Genomic DNA, 23,557 nt, shown 5'->3' on the forward strand with positions numbered 1-23,557 from the left:
GTTACCCTAACTGCTCTTGTCGAACTCATTCCAGTCTCTTAACTAGGGGGCATTAAAAGACAGAGCCACAATTTCCTACACCTTTGGATATGGCCACCTCACCCTGTCTTCACTCTGGGATTGGGGATTAAGTAAATTACAGTGGTGGACATCTCTGCTATGCAAAGTAACATTCCCTAGCATGTTGCACGACTTGTGATTCCACAGAGCCAAGTGCAGCCCACGTATTGTGGCTTGCCAGCTGCTTGAAAATCCCCTCCTTCCATTTTGCAATCCCAGACAGGTAGCAGGAACAGCAGTGCTATTTTTCTAGAAAAAGAGGTGCCAGAACTCACCGTGAACTTCCCCTTCCTTGTTCTCTTAGAATGGCAATGGCACCTACCTGAGATCCTGATCTTTTATCAGGATCAACTAAAATGTCACAACCATTGCAGTACAGTCAAACCTTGGAAGTCGAACTGAATCCGTTCCGGAAGTCCGTTCAACTTCCAAAGCATTTGACTTCCAAATCACGGCTTCCAACAGGCTGCAGGAGCTTCCAAAAGAACTTGTTGGACGTTCGGCTTCCAAAAGAACATTCGGAAACTGGAACAGTCACTTCTGGGTTTTGATCATTCAGGAGCCAAAACGTCCGAGTTCCAGAGCGTTCAACAACCAAGGTACAAATGTAGTCCTTTCAACAATCTCTAGAGCAATGGAGGCAAATTCTGCCCTTGACATTGGGTGGGTGACCTTGACTAAGGAAGATTTGCTCTGCCTGTAGGAACACCTTTTTAGTCACACATCACCCCATCAAGGTCACGATGATGGGTATTTTGCTAGTTAATAATAACGGAGGAGAAAGGGGACAAAGTCTTTTTATTTGCAAACATGGGGGTACAAACTTGCTTTTAAGATGAGGTTTTCAGGGTGCTACATCCAACAAGGATGTTCTGCATTTGGGTAGCTACCTCACAGATGCTTGGTGAACTTGCAGCAGCACAGATATGGCCTAATGGGAAATATGGTCTGCCTCATTATGATTGCCAGGCTGGTAATTCCAGTGCCCCCAATTCTGTCTGCTGTTGGTAGAGCACCCGTATGATTTATGATATACTTTATTTTACCATATTCTGCCGAAGCAAATGCCAATTTACAGATGCCCAGAAGGCAAATTCTGCAACCAGAATAAACAATATCTATCAAGCAGAAAGTGCAAATTTTGTTCCCGTTCTGGTACTGGATTAATTATTATTTTTTATTAGGTAGGGCCTGGTCTGATAGAGCGAGTAGTATGGGGCACAGGACAAGTGCTAATAATCATCATCATACAGATGGTGGTTAGAAGTCAAATACTGTGGAACTGAACAGAACGCAGAAATCTCACATTCTGCATACAGAAAGTTAGTTGTCACTTTCTCCTGAGAATACACACATCCAGCAGGTGATATTCGGCTTACATTTTGTAAACTTCACTGTAAGTGAAGCGGTTGCTACACTTGACGTGTAGTAGATACAGGCCGTCATTATTATATTATAAATACATTAGTATATTTGAAGTGCCCCGTCGACTTTGATATGGTTGGCAGCAGTGCCCACAAGATAAAGAGGTGGAATGTCCTGATTACTTCATGGAAAAGCACACATTCATTATTGCCATGTTTTCTTCTGTTCTGGGTGTTCATAGGTTTTATCACACTTTCTGCTACTACCAGGAAGTCTCAGTCCTGCCAGGAAGCCCCAGCCCCTCGCCTCCCAGTAATCATGACTATAAACTTTCATTTAAAGTAAGATAAACATGCAACTGCAGGGACTTTGTCCCAAAGAACGAAGTCTGTGCTGTGCAATCACCGCACTTCTTTTCAGAGAAGGCCCATATTTCATGCCAAGAATATGGCAGCCCAATTTGCGCCTTGCAAGTCATTTGGGGCCTGTGGAGAGTTTAAGTGCAACTTCACTGTCCCTTCCTCCCGCTAAACAGCGCTGAGAGCATGGCTATGCAGCAGGGAAGCGAGGAAAGTAAATTAAATTGGGAGCAAAGATATACAACCCACAGCAAGGAAAACTGTGAGAAAAGCACAGGAGCCCTAGCAAATAATTTACAACTACAGACGTTGCAGACACCACCCAGAGGTGTACAGGACTCAGTTTTATTCCAGTGGGGGAAGCCAAACCCCTTTGAATGCAAATCTTTGCCATTTTTAAACCTTTATTGAGATTGGTGAACAGTCTGTTCTTTGCAACTTGCCTCTAGGTTTACTAATGTAACACTGCTTTGGAAAATGCGAGGAATTTAGAGTTAAACCAGACAGGACATGTACATCTCCCTGAATTAATTTAAAAAAAAAAAAAAACTCCTTGGGAACTGCAATAGGGAACAGAAGAAAGCGGGGGGAAGGACTGCTTAGACCTATTCCCTTCTGCTGTTTTTCTACTCAAAACTGTCCTTTCCAAGCAGCCTTTTCCCCATAAGGAGAAAACATAGGATTTTGCAGATGCAAAATCAGCTGAAAGAAGATTTTTTTATAGTGGGGGAAACGATTGGAGTGAGAAGGAATTAGGTATCTACTTTCCTCCCGTGTTTCTGCTTCCACTTGTAGCCTCTGAAGCAGATGCTCATTACAAAAAAAGCCCCACAAAACATCAAGGGAAACAGACACAGTGCCATGTGCCACCTCAAGTTCAGTCCTTAAGATTCAATCTGCAAAATGCACTGCAGGAGATACCATCCTTCTCTGCAGGACTCCACACACCTTTGTAAGATCAAGATGAAGGTATGATTGGGAGCCATGCTAACCCTGTAGACACTTAACATAGCTCTCATTTTAAAAGAAATTTTTGGAAGAGAATTTTCCAGCTGGCAAACAACCATCCACATACTTCCACAGGGAGCAGAAAGTCAGGAGCTTCCACTATCTCAGAGCCACTTTTTTTTTGTAAAAAAGACCCAATTATCTTTACAAGTCAAACTTCACAGGCTGCATGGAAGCTCTTGGAAAGGCTGGCTGCATAGGAATTCACTTGGAAAGGATATAGCTGAACAGTTTAAACGGTTCCGTATGCCTCTCAATAGAAAATAGCATCTTTCGGGCTCCAGGAACCATCCCAAGTTCTCTGTGAAAGATGCACTCAGACCCTGGAATGAAGAATACAGTGATATGCTGAGGAAACAGAACTGGAAGATAAAGACAACAGCACCAAGTATTTTGCCCCAAAGACCACCAACAGCCTATTATAACAACTACCACAGTTGCAAATGCCCACTTCTCGGCCATTTTAATTACGGTAGTTACTTCCTGAAATGGTCCTGAAAGGGTCTATTTGGAGAGCTTTAGATTGCTGCCATCTTTTTGTTGTTGTTGTTGGAAAAAACAAATGCTCATTGTTATTATTTTCGTTCTAGAAAAAAATAAACCAATAAATGAGCAACAGAACAAAAATGGACTGATAAAGGCTCATTTCAGGATTGAGTTTGAGAGGCCTATTTTTTAAAAGAAAGGGGCAAGGAGGAAAATTAAGGGGAGAATTGTTCTGGGTACTCTCAATAGCCCTTTGCTCAGTCATTGAATGGCACTATAATTGCATTTTAACTCAAAAAGATCACCATTGGTGAGGTCTCAGAAAAAAATGGGAGGACAACATGGAAACTACTGCAATGCAACAGGCTGGCAGAAATGTCTGGATTACCTGTAAAATTGCACGTATGAATTACGTGCATTCTGTATGAAATAGCTACTATACAGTGGTGCCCCACAAGATGAAATTAATTCGTTCCGCAATTTTTGTCATCTAGCGAATTTTTCGTCTTGCGAAGCACGAAATCCCATAGGAATGCATTGAAAATCAATTAATGTGTTCCTATGGTCAAAAAAAGTCCAAACAAAGCCAAATTTGGTACAACAACAGTTTATTAACTGCTCTTTAAAGTCACACATACTGTAAAGAGCAGTTCAAAAATTTAAGGGAAAATAAATTAACTTTATAAACAAAACATGTCTTTGTTTTTAGTCAAAGAAAAAAAGTCGCGAGACGTTTTCGTCTTGCGAAGCAAGCCCATAGGGGAAATTCGTCTTGCGAGGCAAATCGTGAACAGAAAAAACTTTTGTCTAGCGAGTTTTTTGTATTGCGAGGCATTCGTCTTGCGGGGCACCACTGTAGTAGCAATTTTCAACATTTACACCCCTGGCTTTATACAAGGTTCTGATGAACTTTATACTTCCCCTGAAGTGCAAGATTTGGACCTGGGTGCAGAAATTTAAACATTATGAGAACCTCAATGCCATTTTCAGAAACAGTATGTTTTGAGCCCTAAAAATGCAAAAGCTTAGAAGTGCAAAGGCCTGTTGAAACGAAAATTCAGAACTGAGCAGAATTTTCAGGAAGAGGCTTAAAGGCCAAAACCCAATCCCTGCCTCTCTCCAAAGAAAGCAGAAACAAATGAAGAAGTGTACATACATTTGCCTAACGTGTATGGTTTGCAAATAGTTTACATATCAGAAAGCAGTTTTTCTTGTATTAGTGTAGAAGCTTGAATTCTACCCCCACCCCACACTCCAAGTACAGTATATGCACACTCTTGGAAGATGATTGGAGTGCATTGACTGCATGGATGATTCATTCATTCATTGAATTTATATACCGCCCTATACCCGGAGGTCTCAGGGCGGTTCACAAAAAACGAGCTACTTGCCTTAAAAGTTATGGTTCTCCCCAGCACCTTCAGAAATGTTAAACTTCTGCTAACGAAAACCTGGCAGCCACACTCGCCGGTTACCTGTTTACAGAACTCTCTTCCAACATTGGGTCGCTGTTTTTGGGGGACTGGTTGTTCATCCGCGAGATCACCAGCAGGTCTTGCAAGCTGTGCTGCTGAACCATCGGCCTTTGCGTGACGATGTGTGGGTTGTAGTATTTTGTTGGCTTCTTGTACGAAGCGCTCCTGCAACTCAGGATTTCTCTTGGGAGCGAGGCGCTTTCTGTGTAGCACAAAAACCAAGATTTAGGTGCTGCGATTGAATTTGCACAGCAGTATCACCAGACCATATTTTTTTGTTTTCTTTTACTGGATCTGACAGCAGGTAAGAAAATAAGATGGAACGTGTAAGCACAATGGGGCTCCTAACCTGGGTGCTTCCTCAGTCAACATAAGGCACATTCTCCAGCAAGTACAGGCAAAACCACATAACCTACCTGGCACCTGCCTATTACTTTTGTCTCACAATCATCTACCAGGTTTGTTCAGAGCTGGCAGCCGTTTTGTGGGTCCCAGGAAAGAGATCACCTGCACTCACCCCTGCCCATCTCATCATCACTACAAAGAAAAAGAGGGTATCTATCTGCACAGACAACAGACCTAATACAGTATGAGTCTCCATAAGAGCAAAGAGTCAGAGTCAGAATTGATCTTATAGCCTCAATCACCAGTTGGAGGCGGAGAGAAAAGTTACACAGATGTTGCAGTGCCAATGTAATGGAGTCATTGCAGTGTTACTGAACTCCTTCTATTTCTGGGAGAAGAATGATGTAAGAAGGCATCCATTTTCTGTGCCGCCCTGTATCTGTCACAAACAGCGTCCGGGCTGAATTTCTGAAAATTGTTTAAAATGTCTGGGCAACCCACGTCGGAAATATGGCAACCCTAAATTATAGTACTTACACAAGATACAGAATGAATTATGTAACTTGTGTTGTCATTATGTTATTCCACCCCATTCATTTCCATGCAAAGGGATCAATGCAAAATGAGAAGAAAAATATAAGCAATCATGAACCGAAAGCAACAACAGTGAATTGCCCAACAAGTTTGCCCAATGCTATTTTTCTAGAAAAAGAGGTGCCGGAATTCACCACAAATGCCTCCCTTGTTCTCTTAGAATGGTGATGGCGCCCACCTGAGAGGTGCTGGAACTGAGTTCCAGTAAATTCTGGCTGAAAAAAGCCGTGGATTTGCTGGACTCATTTCCGTTCCAGACATGGGACAAATAAGCAACCACTGTCAATTTCTGTTTCCATTTCTGTTTCCATTGGAATTCCCTCACATCCCTAGCTCCTACGGCCAAGACCTGATTGCTCAACGCACTAGCTGCGTATGAACCACAGCTTGGCATTACAAAGAATGAGCTGCGGTGAGACTTGGGTTTGTCCTCCCCATCTGCCACAACCTACGCAGATCTTGTACCAGCTCTTCTCTGACATGTGGCCAGGGGGATAACACTACGGTCACTGAGGTCTAGCTAACCGAGGGCCTTCTGGTGGTTCCTTCACTGCGAGAAGTGAGGTTACAGGGAACCAGGCAGAGGGCCTTCTCAGTAGTGGTGGCTGCCCTGTGGAACGTCCTCCCATCAGATGTCAAAGCAATAAGCAACTATCTTACTTTTAAAAGACATCTGTTTAGGGAAGTTTATAATGTTTGATGCTGTATTATGTTTTTATTATTCAGTTGGGAGCTGCCCAGAGTGGCAAGGAAACCCAGCCAGATGGGTGGGGTATAAATAATAAATTATCATAATATTATTATTACTGAACCACTCTACACACCTGAAAGATGTGAACTGGAAGTAGTGAATAAGCAGCACCTATCCCCTCCCCCCATGCAAAACTTCTTGGATGCACCCCAAACCCAAGAAATCAAAATCCTGAACATTTTAAAACAACCAAGCACTTCTGTACAACATCTCACATTCTGTTGGATCAATATATCTATGCATGTTCTGCAGACAGGGCTGGCCCGAGACATACTGCTGCTGCAGGAAAATCGGCCCAATGCCACCAGCTCCCCAATTGCAATGCTCCCACGACTGTGCCCACTCTGCTGCCAGCCCTGCCCCTGCCTGTGACTGCGCCTGCGCTTGCTGCTATGAACACAGTGGCAGTGGTAAGGGCACAGAAGCAGCAGTAAAAGCAATGGCGCCATGACGATAGCGCGGGGACTGGCAGCAGTGCAACGGTGGTGGAGGAGAGGGGGTGTAGGGCGGGGGGGGCAAATCTACTGCACGAGGGCAAATGGTTTTGCCTGGAGCCCCATGGATGGGCTGCCCCTTACGATACAGATACAATGCGCTGACAGGATGCCAAGAAAACGGCTCTCACGTGCTCGGCTGACCAAGTGATGAGAGTGCTGCTGCAAGGGAAGTCTGATTTTTCTTTCCCTTGGTGCAAAAGTCAGCTTGCTGAAGAATCCAGAGGTCAAGAGGGTTCCTTTTTCATTGTTGTTCCCATAGAACCTTCTCATCCTCGGGGTGACTGAGTTTGGGGAGGCTGTGTTTTCTCTGACGTGAAACCGGAAGGAGTGTTCTTCAAACGGACGGAAGTTCTTAATAGGCGGACTTCTGCAGCAAGGCATTTTGGTCACTGTCGAACTCTTCGCACGAGGAAGGGCCATGGCTGGAAAATATTTGGGAGCACATGGGCTCTCCTTACCGCACGGCGCTTTTGCAAACTCATCTGTTGGCTGGACCTGGCAAGGAAAAGAAGGAAGGGCTATCAGGGAGTCCCTGTTGCAAATGCCTGACAGACCTAAGGTGCTTTGGGATTCATCTGAATGGAAAGTGGCATAGAAACACAACCAAAGCATCAAATCAACCTCACTGATAACGCAGCTGTTAGAGACCCAGGAAATAATACAGTTGCCACACACTGGCTTAGACTTTTTGCACTTAAGAGTGAGTAACCTAATTTTCATGTTGGTGGCTAGGTAAAGGTAAAGGGACCCCTGACCACTAGGTCCAGTCGTGACCGACTCTGGAGTTCCAGTGCTCATCTTGCTTTATTGGCCGAGGGAGCCGGTGTACAGCTTCTGGGTCATGTGGCCAGAATGACGAAGCCGCTTCTGGCGAACCAGAGCAGCGCACGGAAACGCCGCTTACCTTCCCACCGGAGTGGTACCTATTTATCTACTTGCACTTTTACGTGCTTTTGAACTGCTAGGTTGGCAGGAGCAGGGACCGAGCAACGGGAGCACACCCCGCCGTGGGGATTCGAACCGCCGACCTTCTGATTGGCAAGTCCTAGGCTCTGTGGATTAACCCACAGTGACACCCTTGTCCCCCAAGTTGGTGGCTACCAGACTGATAAAAATACCTGGCAGAAGCAAAAATGGAACCAATGCCTGGAACCAGTGTAGTTTCTCAACCCTCCCTCCCTTTGAATACAAGAGCAGCCTGGGACCATCCAAAGAAGCTGAATGTTAGATCAGGAAAGACCAAAAAAAAAAAAAGGAGTATTTGACACAGCCCAAAGTTAAACTATGGAATTCACTCCTAATCGGGGTGGATTGGACTAGATGATCCCCAGGGTCCTTTCCAACTCTACAATTATATGATTCTACGATAAGATAACTTGGAAGGATTTGACATATTCCTGGAGGGCAAGGCTATCAGCAGCTACTAGGCATGATGCCTATGTTCTACAGCAGGCATCCCCAAACTCGGCCCTCCAGATGTTTTGGGACTACATCTCCCATCATCCCTGGCTAACAGGACCAGTGTTCAGGGATGATGGGAGTTGTAGTCCAAAAACGTCTGAAGGGCCGAGTTTAGGGATGACTGTTCTACAGCCAATGTTGGACATAGTGTGCTTCTTTATAGCAGTCACTGGGAATTGCGATAAATTGTCAGGATGATGTCAGTGGCTTGTCAGATGGTTGCCCAGGAAAGTATAAAGACAAGGGAAAGTTTCTTGCCATCCTTTTTTATTTCAGTCTTTACAGAGAGAGGTTATAGAACCCAGCCTCTTGTATAATGGCATTGTCCCTAGTGAATCTCCACTACCCGTCTCTCCCACTTCCTCATTCGTCACCTTTACGAGTGCTGCAACATGCCCTCTGTCTTTGAGCTCTTTGCTCTCCTACTTTTGAGGCTCGCCAGGTTCTGGGAGATGTAGGGTCTGGAATGCTTTCTCATGACAACGTGTCAGCTGGGTGTTGTTCCGGCTCTCTATGATTTCCCTGCTTTCCCCTTCATCTGCCTCTGAGGTGCTACCTCCATCAAACCCCTTTTGTAAATCTATACTGTCTTCATCTTCCTCCTCCCTTCCTCCTCTTCCCATTCTTTGACAGAAATGAGGAGAGTGCTGCTGCCAGGGTGGGTAAAAATCAATGATTAAAAAATAATAATTGGATTTTTAAAATTTAAATTGGATTTTTAAAAATAAAATGCTTTTGGAGGAAAAATCTTTCTAAAGATAGTTTTCTATTTAAGACACATTATAGTCCAAAGGCTATTTACAGGGAATAATGATTTGTTTAAGTTTTTCATGTGTGCTAAAACTCAGTCTAAGGTTTTTTTTATTGTTTAACCACATCAGTTAAAAAACATGGATACATATGCTAAAATGTTATTGTTTGAGTTAAATAAATTGTTTAAATTGTTGTTAAGGAAATTATTGTTTTTCTCCTTCCAATAAAGCACAGCAGAAAAGTTGTCCAAATATAAACAGTTAGCTTATTAAACCTCACAATAATTCCATAATTATCGGTCTATGTATTTCTAATAGTATAACCAAATCAGTAATTTTTTATATAACTGTAAAAACTACTCTGAAAATTTATTATTCCAAAAATGAAACCTTCATCTGGTTGTAAATACTGTTTTAAGTTTATACCAGGAAGAATGAGTCTTTCTGTAAAAATAATAATGATTTAAATCAAGGCTTACTGACTAGTGGTTTAAATTGTGATTTAAATCAAATTGATTTAAATCAAATCCACCCTGGCTGCTGCACTCAGGTCTTTCTTGCAGGCTTCACAAAGGCACCTGGTTGGCCACTGTAAGAATAGGATATTGGACTAGATTAGCTTTTGGGCTGGATCCAGCAGGACTCCTTCTTATGTTCTTAACATGAAGACTATGGACCCCTATCATATTTGATCAAGAGTTTTTTCCAAACAGATTGCCCCTCTTTTAGAGGTTTTTCTTTCTCTTTATATTATTAATATAATAATATTGGCTCAGGATTTCAGTGTTTAATCTAGGGAAGGGTCTGTACCAACATTTGACCAATGAGGAATTTGTCAGCAAACGGCAGAAAACCATGGCTTAAAAAGCCACCTCTATTGGTCTGTCTCTCCCCCCCCCAACTGTATTACCAGGGTTATGAAGGTGCCCAAAAGGTTTTAAAGCAAAGATTATGGGACAATGCACACAGTGACCTGAGATCTCGATCACACGCAGTCTGTAGTCCGCTGGCAGCAGGAGTTCAATATGAGTTCAATATACCTAACTATCGAAGGCTTTTCACCAAAGCCAGACTAAATGTCTTCCCCTCTGCAGTGCTGGATGGTAGGTTGAGAGGAGTTCCCTATCAGGAGAGACTTTGCTCGTGTGCTCAAGCAGGGGCGCCGACTTATAAAAAATATTGGGGGATCCCGCAAAAGCTCATGAATAATAAATAAGCTCATGAATAATAAATAAGCTCATGAATAATAAATAAGCTCATGAATATGCAGATAAAGTGGCGCCGCCTCCTCGTGAGCGAATAGGGGAGAGCGTGCTGCGCCTATTAATCAGCTCCGAAGGAAATTGGGTGGAGCTTTTGCTCGGGAGGGAGGGCAGGAGGCATGCAGCCCGACCCTGTGCATTTTGGGCTGGGGGAGGGGCGGCGACGGCGCTCTGCTGGAGGGGCACCTGAGATTATTGGGGGGGCGGAGCCCCCCAAACGAATTTTTGAGGGGGCTCGGGCCCCCTCAGGCCCCATGGAGTCGGCGCCTATGTGCTCAAGACATCGATTCCATAAATCATATTTTGTTGCATTGTGCAAAGTATGAGCAGGCCAGGGCTGAACTGATACTACCCTTGCTGGTGCCTTTCCCGGGAAAATCAGAGGCTCACTATGTCAGGTTCCTACTGGAAGGCCGGACAAAAGCTAGAACGTTGGCAGTGGCAAAGTTTTTATCGGTGGTTGCAAGAACAAACGAGCCCTATATTCTAAACAAAATGCTTGATTAACCTGGAGGTAGGCTGTATGAACTCTGTATTGATTTGTAATGTTTTGTTTGGTCTTTGGACCGTAATAAAGATTGTTGTTGTTGTTATTATTAATAATATAAAAATACACCAAATAATTCATTAGCTGCTTACAAACCCACTTAACAGTAAAAACCCCAAAATATACAGCATCTAGAAATGCATCATTTCGAAATGCAACAAATAAAAGCCAATTTGTTCAGATATATTATATTAAAGTTGTCCAGTAATAATTCCTGCCGGAAGGGAAAAGCTTTTAAACAAATCAGGGCAAAAGGCCTATTGTGTTTGCTGTATGGTGAGGCACGAGATCCAATTCAGCAGTAATTTTACAACAGAAACACAACTTGATTACTTACTCCAGATATAAAGTTCACATCTGTTGCAGAATGGTGGCTGTTAATGGTATTCCTCAATTCTGGATTGGAATTATACTGCTCTCGGATGCGGGGTGCAGTCTGTCTGGTAAGGTCAGGCACAGAACTGTAAGGTCTCACGGGTCGGTTTTCAGAGGTCTTTGGGCTGCTGTCTGTCCCATGGTTCTGAAGCTGAGAGGTGCTCGAAGAATCACAAGTCACTTCTTTCTTGGGTTCTTTCTCATCTGCAAAACGTTCAAGCAGGAGGGTAGTCCCAGGCCCAGCCTCTGAACAATCCTCAGGCTAAATAAGAGGAAAAATAAAGACCAAGCAAGGTCAAATTCAGGCATGAAATGAAATGTGTGTGTATGCCCTACAAGTCCACAAACTCTAAATTACCGTAGTTCAGAATTTATTAGTTGCTAGTCATCTGTTTAGACACGCAAGTACATATTCCTATTTTCTTTTTTTAAAATCACATGATGGTTTGGGAAGCAATGAATACAGAGAAAGAAATATAGAAGCAGAGCGATTGGAAGGTGAAAGCAAACCATTGGCTCTGGGAAAGTCATAGAATCATAGAATTCTAGAGGATCTCTAGTCTACCCCCCTGTAAGGCAGAGATATGTAGCTGTCCCATAAAGGAATCAAACCTGAAATCCTGGCATTATCAGCATTGTGCTCTAACCAACTGAGCCAGGATCCCATCTTATTCTAAACTAGGGTTAGAGGAGACAGTTTGCATTTGAATGTGAACCTTCTAATTTTCAGTTTCAAAAAAAAAAAATGTGAACTGAAACACAGCCATTCTTCAAAATGCAAACTTATCCGAATTTTGGAATGCAGTTCGCCAACCAAATGATATTTACAAAAAATCATTATATTTGGGGGAAGTGTGCAAAAAAATGAATTTATTCATGGAAATAACAGAAAAAAATGCATCCTATTAGGGGAAATTGCTTACCAAAACGTGCACATTAATTAAAACTGCATATAGACATGTGTTTATTCGGAGTTCACACTAATGAACGAATTTTCATTTGAGGTTTTGTTTTAAGTCAAATTTATGCAGAAATGTAGAAAACTGAATATAACTTAAGAAAATGAGAAATTGAGAAAATGAAAACTGAGAGATCCATTTGTCCCTAGCCTGAACTACCTCACAAAGCTGAGAGAATAAAATGATATATCTCCATGCACACCATCCTGTGAATTTTAGAAACATCATCTGGAACCCCTTGTAGGAAAAGTGGAATGGCGATATAGTAAGTAAATAAAACAAACTGGAAGCACAGCAATAAGATACACTCAGCACACAATATGACAATAGCGGAAGAGGGATAGAAAGTCAAATTTAGCAGGGAATTTCCAGTTGGCCAGACAGAAAAGATGCAATGGAAGGGGAGGCCTGCAAGGAAGAAGCTACAACAGGAGACTAGAGCTCTGGGAAGGGTCTTTAGCAGCAGGTAGAGAGAGGAAAGGGTAGATTCTGCAGATGTCGAAAAAGTGACAATGAGAGAGCTACCCCCAAACCACCAACATGGCAAGCAAGTTGGTTATCATCTGGGCCATTTGAACTATACAAGGGCAAATCTTAAGTTCCATGGAGTTCCATCTGGCTTAAGATGAATTTCCTGCAGGATTCTGATTAATCCAAGTTAGTCTGAATATGGCATTTGGTGGCGGGGAGTCATTAAAATTAGTTTACAGAAGCAGAGAATTGAGAAGGCATTTCAATTTACTTTTCCAGAGATAGTAGTGTGTGTGTGTGTGTGTGTGTGTGTGCGCGCGCGCGCGCGTGTGTGTGTGGAATAATTCATTAGCCAATACGTTTCTGTGTTAGTCCTACCTGGGCAGAGACTGGCACCACACTTGATCTGTTCACCATCTTTTGCCTGGGAAGCTTTATCTTTTCTCCACCCGACTCTCCCTGCAGCTCGGCCTTTTTCTCTCTCAGCAGAGCTGCTTTCTGTTCTTTCTTGAGACGCAGCCCTTGGAGCTGCTGCCTGTTGACGACATTGCAGAGAAGCGTTCATAACAGACTCAAGACAGGGAGAAGGCTGCCTACCAGGTGCTGCTTACCGTCGAGATTGCTACACCGGGTTTGCAAACCCTTAAAGCCTCCAAAAAAAATCCCTCCCGAAAGTGCATGGGATCAACGCCAGGCAGAGTGGCCTTGCCTCTTAAGCCAAGCCCAAATGGTTGCCGATTGTATGAGGGCAGCATAGCAAGACATGGGGCATGTGTGTCCCCAAATTAATCGAGATAAGTGGAGGCAATGAGAGTGTAAGTGGCCAGACAATATGGGCCAATTTAGCAGTCCCAGCCATCAGCAGGGGAAGGTAGGTAAAAAGGGAAATGTCCAAGGCCTAACTATAGGGCCAGAATGTGATGCAATAATAAAGAAGAGCAAAGCACGGCCAGCTGGAGTGATGACCACCAAGTGTTGCTGGACTGCAACTGCCATGATCCGTAACCATTTGCGATGCTGGCTGAGGCGGATGGGAGTTGGACTGATAATGCTACAACACTTCCAGGCAGATTGCAAAAGATAAAAATGGTAGGAGCATGCAGTCATGTCACCCCGTGGCTGTGTACTGATCTTTGGGAAATGTCTACACCGGAACTCTTTGATCTTTGAAAATGTTTGCGCATTCAAACACCTGTTGGAATTTTATTTTTTATAAGAAGCATAAGGGTGAGTGGTAAGATTGCACTGTGTTTTGGTTTCCAAAGGCATGTTTTGCTCGTCCAAGGTTCTGACCATCATGATTTGTACAGTATTTATATAGACAATAGAACATTGAAACACATCTGGCCATTATGCCTTATGGAGCACTCATTTTGTGAGTGAAATAAAGAAGGGCTTTCCTTTTATCTGTATTCATTATACTGTGCATTTTATCATAAGGAATACCAAAAATGTATGTCTATGGCTAGGCCGTATATCAACATATTGACCAAAACTAGTTTGAAGTCTATATCAAGATATCAGTTTCATAATTTCTGACCTGGCAATATATTGCAAATCATGATGAGTGTGTGTGCTATGCAAAAATCACAGCGTGCGAAAAACTGGGAAGTTAGTCAATTCCTCGACATAGCTCCATCCCTATTTCAGGCATTGTGATATATCGCTATATCACGATGTTTGTATGGTGATATATTGTGATGTTGAAAACCAGATATTGACCAGCTCTACTGTTCATCTCTACATATTTCCATCCTTATTTCAGACATCGTGATATAGCGATACATCACAATGTTTAGCTTGTGATATACTGTATTGCAATGTTGAAAACCAGGTATCACTCAGCCCTAATGTCTATACAGTCTATAACTGAATAATTGACCTTAATTCTATCCTTTTTCAATTGCCTTTTTTTAAGGACAGTGAAACTCCTTTCTTTTGGGAGCTGGAGTCAAGCAACACGTTGGGGGTACCACGTTGGCTACCCTGAAGCAAAGTATGCTTCCTTTCACAACCAGGGCCACACAATCTGGTGGTGGGGACTTCTAGGACACGGAATGTCAGCGTCTGAAGGGTATACTGTATTTTTTGCTCTATAAGACTCACTTTTTCCCCACCTAAAAAGTAAGGGGAAATGTGTGTGCGTCTTATGGAGCGAATGCAGGCTGCGCGGCTATCCCAGAAGCCAGAACAGCAAGAGGGATTTCTGCTTTCACTGCGCAGCGATCCCTCTTGCTGTTCTGGCATCTGAGATTCAGAATATTTTTTTTCTTGTTTTCCTCCTCCAAAAACTAAGTGCGTCTTGTGGTCTGGTGCGTCTTATAGAGCGAAAAATACGGTAGTTTCTTTCATCTCTTTTATTATATTTCCATGCTTCTTTTCACCCGCACGAGTCACAAAGCGGCTTACATGCAATAATTAATAACATAGTCGAACATCACAACTGCAACATAAGTAATATAAAATAATTATCAGTAAAACAAGCACCTTCTATAGAACACCATTAACAGAACAATTTTTTAAAATAGGGTAAACCGCACAACCAATTTAGCAAGAGGGTTCTGGAGTTAATTGGTCAGGACCAAGCGGTGTTTGGGCATATGTAGTTTGGCATCCTCTAACACACCCCTTTTCAAATTTATGGCTCTCAGAGAAGCACTGAAAATAGAGGGTTTCAGGGCGACTCAATGAAGTTAAGTGGCACTAAGTAAAGCACTGAAAGCTCACTTTCACACAGCACCCAATTCACTCCTGGAATTCATTACCCCAAGATATGGCTTATTATACTATTGGTTGCTTCCATGGGTTGTGCCCGCTCCCGAGCTCAGCTTGATATGAGTGCTCTTCCTTCCCTCTCCAGAGTTGTGGGGAGGAAAAAGAGGGTTTCTAGGGTTTTAATGAGCAGAAAACTGGGAGCACTTACCCTGCCAAGTGAATTTGGGGAGGCCTGATCCACCACAATATCAGTACTCCTGGGGATCACTTGGTGTGGCAGCAAGAACGGGATATTTAAAGTGCAGTTAAACCAATAATTCATGTTTTGCTAGATAGGCACATGATAGGAATACAAAAAGCTCCTCAGAGGGAGCCTTGAATATGATAGAGCCAAGGCCTGTTGAAGGCTTTGCCTTCCCTTCTCCTATCTGGCTGAGGAAGATTGTCTTGGTGCGTATCTTATGGGTATTATCTATTATCTAATATTTAGTCCATTAGATAAGTGGTGGACATTGTTGGCATTATAGAACCTCCTAGTTTCTGATGAGACAATGACACTTGATCAATGTGCGTATGGATGTCTGTTGCGTACTTTGCAACAAGACCATCTGAATGTGTGTGGGTGGCACTTCACCTGGAAGTTACATAAATATAAAAACACAAGACACAAAAGCCTTTGTCAGGAAAAAACACACAACACATTAGGGATTACCATGAAGAAAATTGGGGGGCGGGGGGGGGGGAGAGAGACTAGAACTACTAAGTTCAGGGCTGGATGACAATTTAGCAGGTTGTGCTGTGAGACAAGAACATCTACTGTACTCTTCAAATAGTTGATCAGCCTATAAATTTAGTAAAAAAAAAAAAAAAGATAGCAGCAAAGTTTACCAGCACCCTGGCTTAAAAAATAAACAGAAAGAAGGCTACCTTGAAATGAAGAAGTGGAAAGATTTAATAGTTACCTAGCTCTATACTAATGGCCCATGGATAAGACAAAAAACTGATCCTAGCAGTCTCTCTCTCCCCCCCCCCCAAAAAAACCCCAGCAACCTCAAGTCCTACACCTCCCTTTTATTTAAGACAAAACAGAGAAAAATGACATTTCTTACCTGGCAAACTCTTCACGTGCTCTGGAAGCTACTGTTTCCTGGTAGATTGAATTATTGTGTTGGAAAAACTTGTCGTATTTGTCTGAATCTGAACTGGGGTAAATTCGGCGATAGCCTCCTATATTTTTTTCCTCATACGTCTCTGCTTGCTGGAGCCAAGCGGCCTGGGAGTTCTTGTATTCCTCAGCCCTGATAAAATCACCCAAGAAAAACGGTTAACAGAGAAAATGTCCACAGTGGGAGACCTCTCCATTTAGTGTTCATGCTGCCATTTCAGCTTTCAAATTATATCTGTTTAACTCAACCCACTAGGACAAAGCTTGTTTATACAGCTTTTAAACAAAGTGCAGAAATATACACCATTCACAAGTGTATCATATCCCTTTTTCTTATTAAAAAAATGCTAATTAACTAGGTGCAAAGAGCTGTGCAGTTTTGGCAGGCCCCCTTCTGTCTCCCTTCCCAGCCCAATACACTAGTATAATAATGGCTTTTGTGTGGTTTTTAGGCAATGTTGCATTCTCCAGACTGGGAAGAAAGAAAGTCCCATCCTTGCAGTCTTTCTATAACATAAGAACTCAGTTTTATCGCTCCTTATTTTCCTCGCAGGAAAAGATAAGGAGGGTAGAAAAGAAATAGGATGCTGCCCAAAACCCTTGCAATCCAGCTCTATTTTTGTTCAGTCCAAGCCCTACCCATATATGAGAAGGGACCTAAGCACACTAATGGCATTTAGAAAACTGTAAGAGTGGGAGCCACCGCTGGGCTCACTTACACTTTCTGTGTATGTAATCCATGCTTACTCTTTCTTGAACTACTTATACACAGACTGCAGAGGAAACTCAGTTTGAAAGATGGCTGAAAGAAGAGGCACACTTAAAAAATAAATAAAGTTCTGTTCTTTTTAAATTTACATTGCGGTATGAGGATTCACAAGTTACACTTTTCTGCACCAACTAGTTCTGTTCTGTGCTGATAACTCAATGCTTACAGAAATAGCGAGTTTCCTCTTGCTTTACGCCCTATCTTTGCTGAAGGCTGTGAAGCTCTTCTAATATTTCTTTGAAAATTTGCATAGCAGAGACAATAAGGATGATCAAGCCCTGAAGTTATGCCCCAAGTGTAAATGAGCCCTACAGCACAAATATTCACACTGTTGACTAACACACTCTGGACTGTTGCTTGATTTTCCAGCACTAAACACTTTCTGCTGTACGGTAATGTGCAATTTCTTTTATCAGAAGCAAAACCTCAATATTTTACAACCTCATCTCAAGCCTACACACACACACACACACACACACACACACACACACACAAACATCTTCCCAGCATATTCCATCCAATTTATCAGGATGGCAGGAATGATGTGGCACAATTGCCCAAATTTAGCTTTATTTTAGGAGTGAAAATAATACTACAAAACTCAGGTCTTGCTTTCCTGTGATGAGATGGCATATATGCACGAAACCTGGCCCTATCACAGCCAAAGTACCCGTGAGCTGTATTCTCTCCCCAATAGATATAGGGACTCATTTTTACGTGTTCCCCTTTGAAAAATGTTCTTCGTTGTTTTGAGTGAGGTGCCGTGTGCTTGCTTATAGGTTAGCTACATTGTCATACAGTCATCAGACTGCTAAGGCAAAAACTAGATGCTAAAATACAGATGCATCTAAAAACAACAGCCAACAAGCAGAGAAATACACAATGTTGTGACTTCACCAGGATATGGGTAAGTTGTATAAGACATTTGGAGCGGCGAGTGAAATTAGGCACACGGCTCCATTTTCAGCTGCAGCAATTTTAGTTGCAGCCAAAGTTGCCGGATAATGTGTTGACTTCATCAATACTTTGTTATTTCACTCTGCAAATTTCTATTTTAATACATCTGAGTAATCCTGATTTAAAGAGGACTACTAAATGGACTGAAAGTTATATTAAATATATGCTTATTTGTTTGTTTTTCATATGGCTAATGTAAGAGCCAAAAGATTAAAATCCATTGCATTTAAACGCGTTTTGCAGATGATTTACAAATTCCTTTCTGCGTAATCCCAAGAAGCAGAAGAAGAACTGAAAAGGTCCCACCTGGATTCCCGGTTGGGGCACTGCTTAAGGCGCCTCTGCTTTCCTCGCCGTTTTTCTTCCTCCAATACTTTCCGTTTATCGCATGCACCCAAATTGATAAGAACGAGAGTATCATACAGGAGCTGATCTTTTACTTCTTTGTCCAGCCACGAATCAGTACTGAAGCTTGGAGAGTGATTCACCTGGATGGGAATTAAACCTATATTTGAATTTGCTACAATTTGAAACATATAACACAAAAATTACTGGGAGAAAAAATAACGTTGGAAGATCAAAGACCTATTTACTGGGGAAGCAAGCTGAAACCAACATTTAAAACTTTCAGCGTTGAAGACTGTGTACTGCAATAGCCTTAGGGGCACATCTGAGTTATCTAATTATTAATCACATGCAATTAGCTACCTTGAGAGAGACCCTTGGTGACTGCTCCTTAATTATGGCACTCCTAGAGATTTATCAGAATTCTTGTTTCAGCATTTCTCTACAACTTTGAATTTGCTTGCTTACCACATTTTCACCCCCATTTCCCCTCCTAGTTGCTTAGGAAAGGCTGCAGAATCTTCTTATTTGGTTTCTGGCTTTTTAAGGTTGGGAATAATTAGATTTTGAAGGGCAAAGCTAGGGAGGAGTGAGACAGTTCAATACAGAAGACTGGGGCCTAGAACTGTATTTGGATAAAATACGGTACTCATCAGGGGCATACCCTCCAACACGCCAAGGTGAAAAACCGGGATGTAGAGGCAGACTATTACAACATTAGGCTTATACAGAAAATAAATTGTATAACAAGTTGTCAGTTCTGAATGCTTGATGGCTTAGCATGCCATGTAAATTTAATCACACTGAAAACCATAAATGCTAGTTATGAATTTCTTCTTAATTTACTGAAGGGAGATGTGGTCGTTTCCAAAGGTAACCGAAAGAAAATTTTAGTCATCTAAAGAAAAAGAAAAAGTACTGTACATTGAACGATACACTGTACTGAACAACTGCTGCTTAATGATAATATATCAGAAGATTCCTCTCAGGAATAAGAAATTTGTAATCACGGTTAGAAGAGCAGGAGGTGTTTTGCAACTCCTTTTTGTTTAAATATTGGAGCGTGTATAATTGTACAGACATAATTGGAACATATAACTGTACACATGATTTTATGGTTACATTTGAATTTGCATTTCTAATGGAAGTATTTTTCATTTTTCTTTTATGTAGTCCAATGTACATTTAAATACATTAAGGTCATTAATAAATTTGGTTTACGATGATATATTTTAATGGATGCCTTGCTTTGTTGGCTTTCTTTCTAAAATTAACAACACCATGAGTCCTTAAAATGGGAAGTTTAGAAATCTAAATAAACAAGAAGACAAAAAAATGTAAATCAGAGGCTTCTGCTACAACAGACAGACAACTGGCTTAAGATAAAGATAGGGTAATACTATGGAGTGCAATGTGTAACTACTAAACTATGAAACTGACCATCACGGGACATCATGAGGACAGCTAGCTTAAGCAGCTTGAGTTTAGTATAAAGCCTAAATCCATTAGTGACTATTAGATATGTGACAGCAAAAAGTGCAACCTGCTTGCCTTGGTGAACTTCTCTGTGGAAGTTGGCTGGCTGCTGCCAGAAGACAGAAAAATTAGTTGGATAACCTTTTGCTATGACCCAATTTGGCAGATCCAATTTGTTTTGGATCCTCTTAGAGGATTTGTTTATGGAACCAACTGACTGTCTTCCCAGTTGGGAACGCCAACATCCAAGGGCAAGTGTGATTTTTTTTAAAACAACTCCAAATACATTTCCTGTAGCCGAACGCCCTCTGCTGGGCATCCCGATGCTTGGAAGAATTGCCACGGGGCACACGAGCAACTGAGGGAAGGTGGGGAAAAGATCAAAGTGGGTTTTACCAGTGCATTTTGGGAATAATAGCAGCTTCTTTATCCCCCCAAAGTAGGAGAGAGACAGAAAGAGAGCTCAGACGTTTCTAAGCTCAGGGCCATTTGCTTTGTTGGGACATACCTCAAGCAACCACGGTTTGAGTTTTCGATCCAGCAAAATGTCAAATCCCAGGATCTCAAAGCAGGCACTCCACATGGTGTGGTTGGGGAAGCAAGTGAGATAGTTATGCTTAATGATAGGATGGGCTGATATCAGTGTTTTAATGACAACATCTTCAATGTCCTTCCATATCTGTTCCGTTTCATAGCCATTCTGCTCCATGTGCTCATTAAAGGTGGACAACTTCCTTGAAAAAATTGGGGAGGGGGGCAGAGAGAGAGAGAGAACATACCTGAAGGACTTGCATTCTGTTTTTCATCCGCTGCAAGTTGGGCTGCTGCAGCCGTAAGCTAAGACCATATGCACAACTTTCCCCTTCACATTAATTAATCCGGATTGCTACCAGTTAATACTTCTAAAACAAAGGGAAAGGCGAGAAAGCCCATCCTTCTGACAGTTTTGACCCATCCAGACTGAAGACTGGGTGATTATACTGGGAGAGGGGCTCTCCCAAAGGGTACCTAGAACTCATATACATTGCTCATAAGTAAAGGTAAAGGGACCCCTGACCATTAGGTCCAGTCGTGGCAGACTCTGGGGTTGCTGTGCTCATCTCGCTTTATTGGCCGAGGGAGCCAGCGTACAGCTTCCGGGTCATGTGGCCAGCATGACTAAGCCACTTCTGGCGAACCAGAGCAGCACACGGAAACGCTGTTTACCTTCCCGCCGGAGCGGTACCTATTTATCTACTTGCACTTTGACATGCTTTCGAACTGTTAGGTTGGCAGGAGCAGGGACCGAGCAACGGGAGCTCACGCCGTCGCGGGGATTCGAACCGCCGACCTTCTGATCGGCAAGTCCTAGGCTCTGTGGTTTAACCCACAGCGCCACCCGCGTCCCTTTGGTCATAGAATAACATAATTGTAGAGCAGGAAGGGACTGCAGAGGTCATTTAGTCCAACCCCCTGCAATGTTGGATTACCTAAGGAAAACCTTTCACGTTGTTAGTCAGACCAACAGAGAGATAAATAAAAGCCAGGCCCAAAGCCTGAAGATAGGCTAGACAGAGCTACAGGGGACACTCTGGAGGATGCTTAATCCACAGGGGAAATTGGGACCAACATAGAGTCATCTCTAGGCCATAGAACCACTTCCCATCTTTCACTAACCATGGCACAGGGGAGTGGCGAGAGCCATTGGGAATGAACTCCTGTTTCTAAGACCACATCTTAAAGCAACATGGAACTCTTATGTCTAGATTACTGTAAATGCTTTCCCCCACTTGGACACGAGTTTCCTAAAAGCTTTGAAAAGTTGAGTTTTAAAGCTATCTTTCTGCCAGGTTAGGAGCCGCTAGCCAAACACTTGAAAACTAGAAGGACAGAGAGTGAGCAGATATGATGGAAAAACAAATCAGGGCACTGACAGTGATCCCTTGGCACTGGAGTTATAGGGACATCTGTTCTAGTAACTCCTCCCACTTGTCTCTTGATCTGCCACATTGCAGACCCCGTTTTTTGGACAGCAGCACAGCGTAACACTGCAGAAGTCAGGCTGCACTGCTGATATTTCAGCCGCTTACCGGGAAAGCACAAGAATACTCAGGAAAAATACCAAAAGCATATCAAGCCTTTGCCGCAGTGGGCAGAGCACTGCAGAAGAGCCTCAGCCAGCAGACTAACACAGCGCTAGTGATCAACAGAAAAGCCAAGAAATTCTAGAGGGGGAAATATCGAGGCAACAATAATTAGATCGAACTGACCGTTCTGCGCAAGATTTAGAGGGGAGGCTAATTACACCCACCGAAAACAATAAAACAGAGGGCGGCAATCCAGCAATTCCATTTGCAACAAATTCATTTGTATTTCCTTTAGGGGGGGATAAATCCAGGCTCCTCTCGCCTGCTCCAGGCACCCTGCTGTTACTCATCTGAGCTTTTGAAATGATTTATTTCACCTAATGATGGAGAATGCGCCACGTTGCAGCTGAATTTGGAGAAATGTTTCCTAAACACGTATGAAATGGCCATAAAGATTCATGAGAGCAGGCCCCCCAGCGTCCCCCCAGCTGTGATTATTTTAGAAAACATTCTGTACCTCTTGCTACCAGAGTCTGCGTCTCGTACAAAATTAGCGCTGTGCTTGTTAATTGAATAATTAGTCAGGTGCATACAGACGTCGTCCTGTAAATAATTAAACAAACAAGCAGGTTATGAGGCTAGAGAGATTTCTGCTTCCCTTATGCTGTTTCTTCAGGATGTGGGGGGGGGCAGAGAGGAAGCACCTTTACCTTTACCGGGCTGTGTACAGTATATTGAATGGCCTTTACATCCCTTTTGGACCTACGAAGCTGACATCACTTTCCTTAATTCCAATTGGAATTTTGAGCACATACCTCTTAGATGGTGGTGGTTTGGGGGGGGTATTTTCAATATTTCTGGACTCCAAACTCCTCAATCAGAATAGATCACATAAGGAAAGTGATGTCACGTTCATAGAATCATAAAAATGAAATACATAACAATATGTACACAGATGTTCTTCATAAAATACAGTTCAGAATGAAACCAAGGCAAATGACAAAATTATTACCCCCTCCTGCGTCTCAGTAAGGTGGCTGTTGTTCTATTCGGACAATAAAGAGAGCAGACTATTTTAATCAAACCACAGACAACCAGGCTCTGCCTGAGAATTGGTTGTGGCCTCAGACTTCCTTATTGCCTTTAGGGCATGACTATATCTTCCATGCAAACCTATGTAACAGAACACAGGCAAACATGCATTTTTGGAACTCCGCAGGCTGGAGGGATGATTTAGAGTGGAGAAGTAGTGGACATTAAAAGGCTTAAGCAACATCTTCCTTCTGTTACTTCTCTA

At 42.6% G+C, this 23,557-nt stretch overlaps 1 protein-coding gene across 8 annotated transcripts in view; it reads right to left on the reverse strand.

The window, feature by feature from the left end:
• Nucleotides 1-841: 841 nt before the first annotated feature.
• The window catches only part of TTLL6 (tubulin tyrosine ligase like 6), a 39,791-nt gene continuing 17,075 nt past the window's right edge, over nt 842-23,557 (reverse strand). For all 8 annotated transcript variants that reach the window (XM_082194331.1, XM_082194329.1, XM_082194330.1 and 5 more), the window contains 9 exons: nt 22,778-22,863; nt 20,703-20,928; nt 18,680-18,861; nt 16,592-16,780; nt 13,146-13,302; nt 11,300-11,599; nt 7,069-7,435; nt 4,754-4,955; nt 842-3,115 (listed from right to left, as the gene is read on the reverse strand). In XM_082194331.1, coding sequence (XP_082050457.1) covers nt 3,109-3,115; nt 4,754-4,955; nt 7,069-7,435; nt 11,300-11,599; nt 13,146-13,302; nt 16,592-16,780; nt 18,680-18,861; nt 20,703-20,928; nt 22,778-22,863 — 1,716 coding nt within the window. In that variant the 3' untranslated portion in view covers nt 842-3,108. The remainder of the gene's footprint in view (nt 3,116-4,753; nt 4,956-7,068; nt 7,436-11,299; nt 11,600-13,145; nt 13,303-16,591; nt 16,781-18,679; nt 18,862-20,702; nt 20,929-22,777; nt 22,864-23,557) is intronic.

Source organism: Podarcis vaucheri (genome assembly GCF_965113315.1).
Source record: "Podarcis vaucheri genome assembly, chromosome: 13".
NCBI classification, from domain to species: Eukaryota; Metazoa; Chordata; class Lepidosauria; order Squamata; family Lacertidae; genus Podarcis; species Podarcis vaucheri.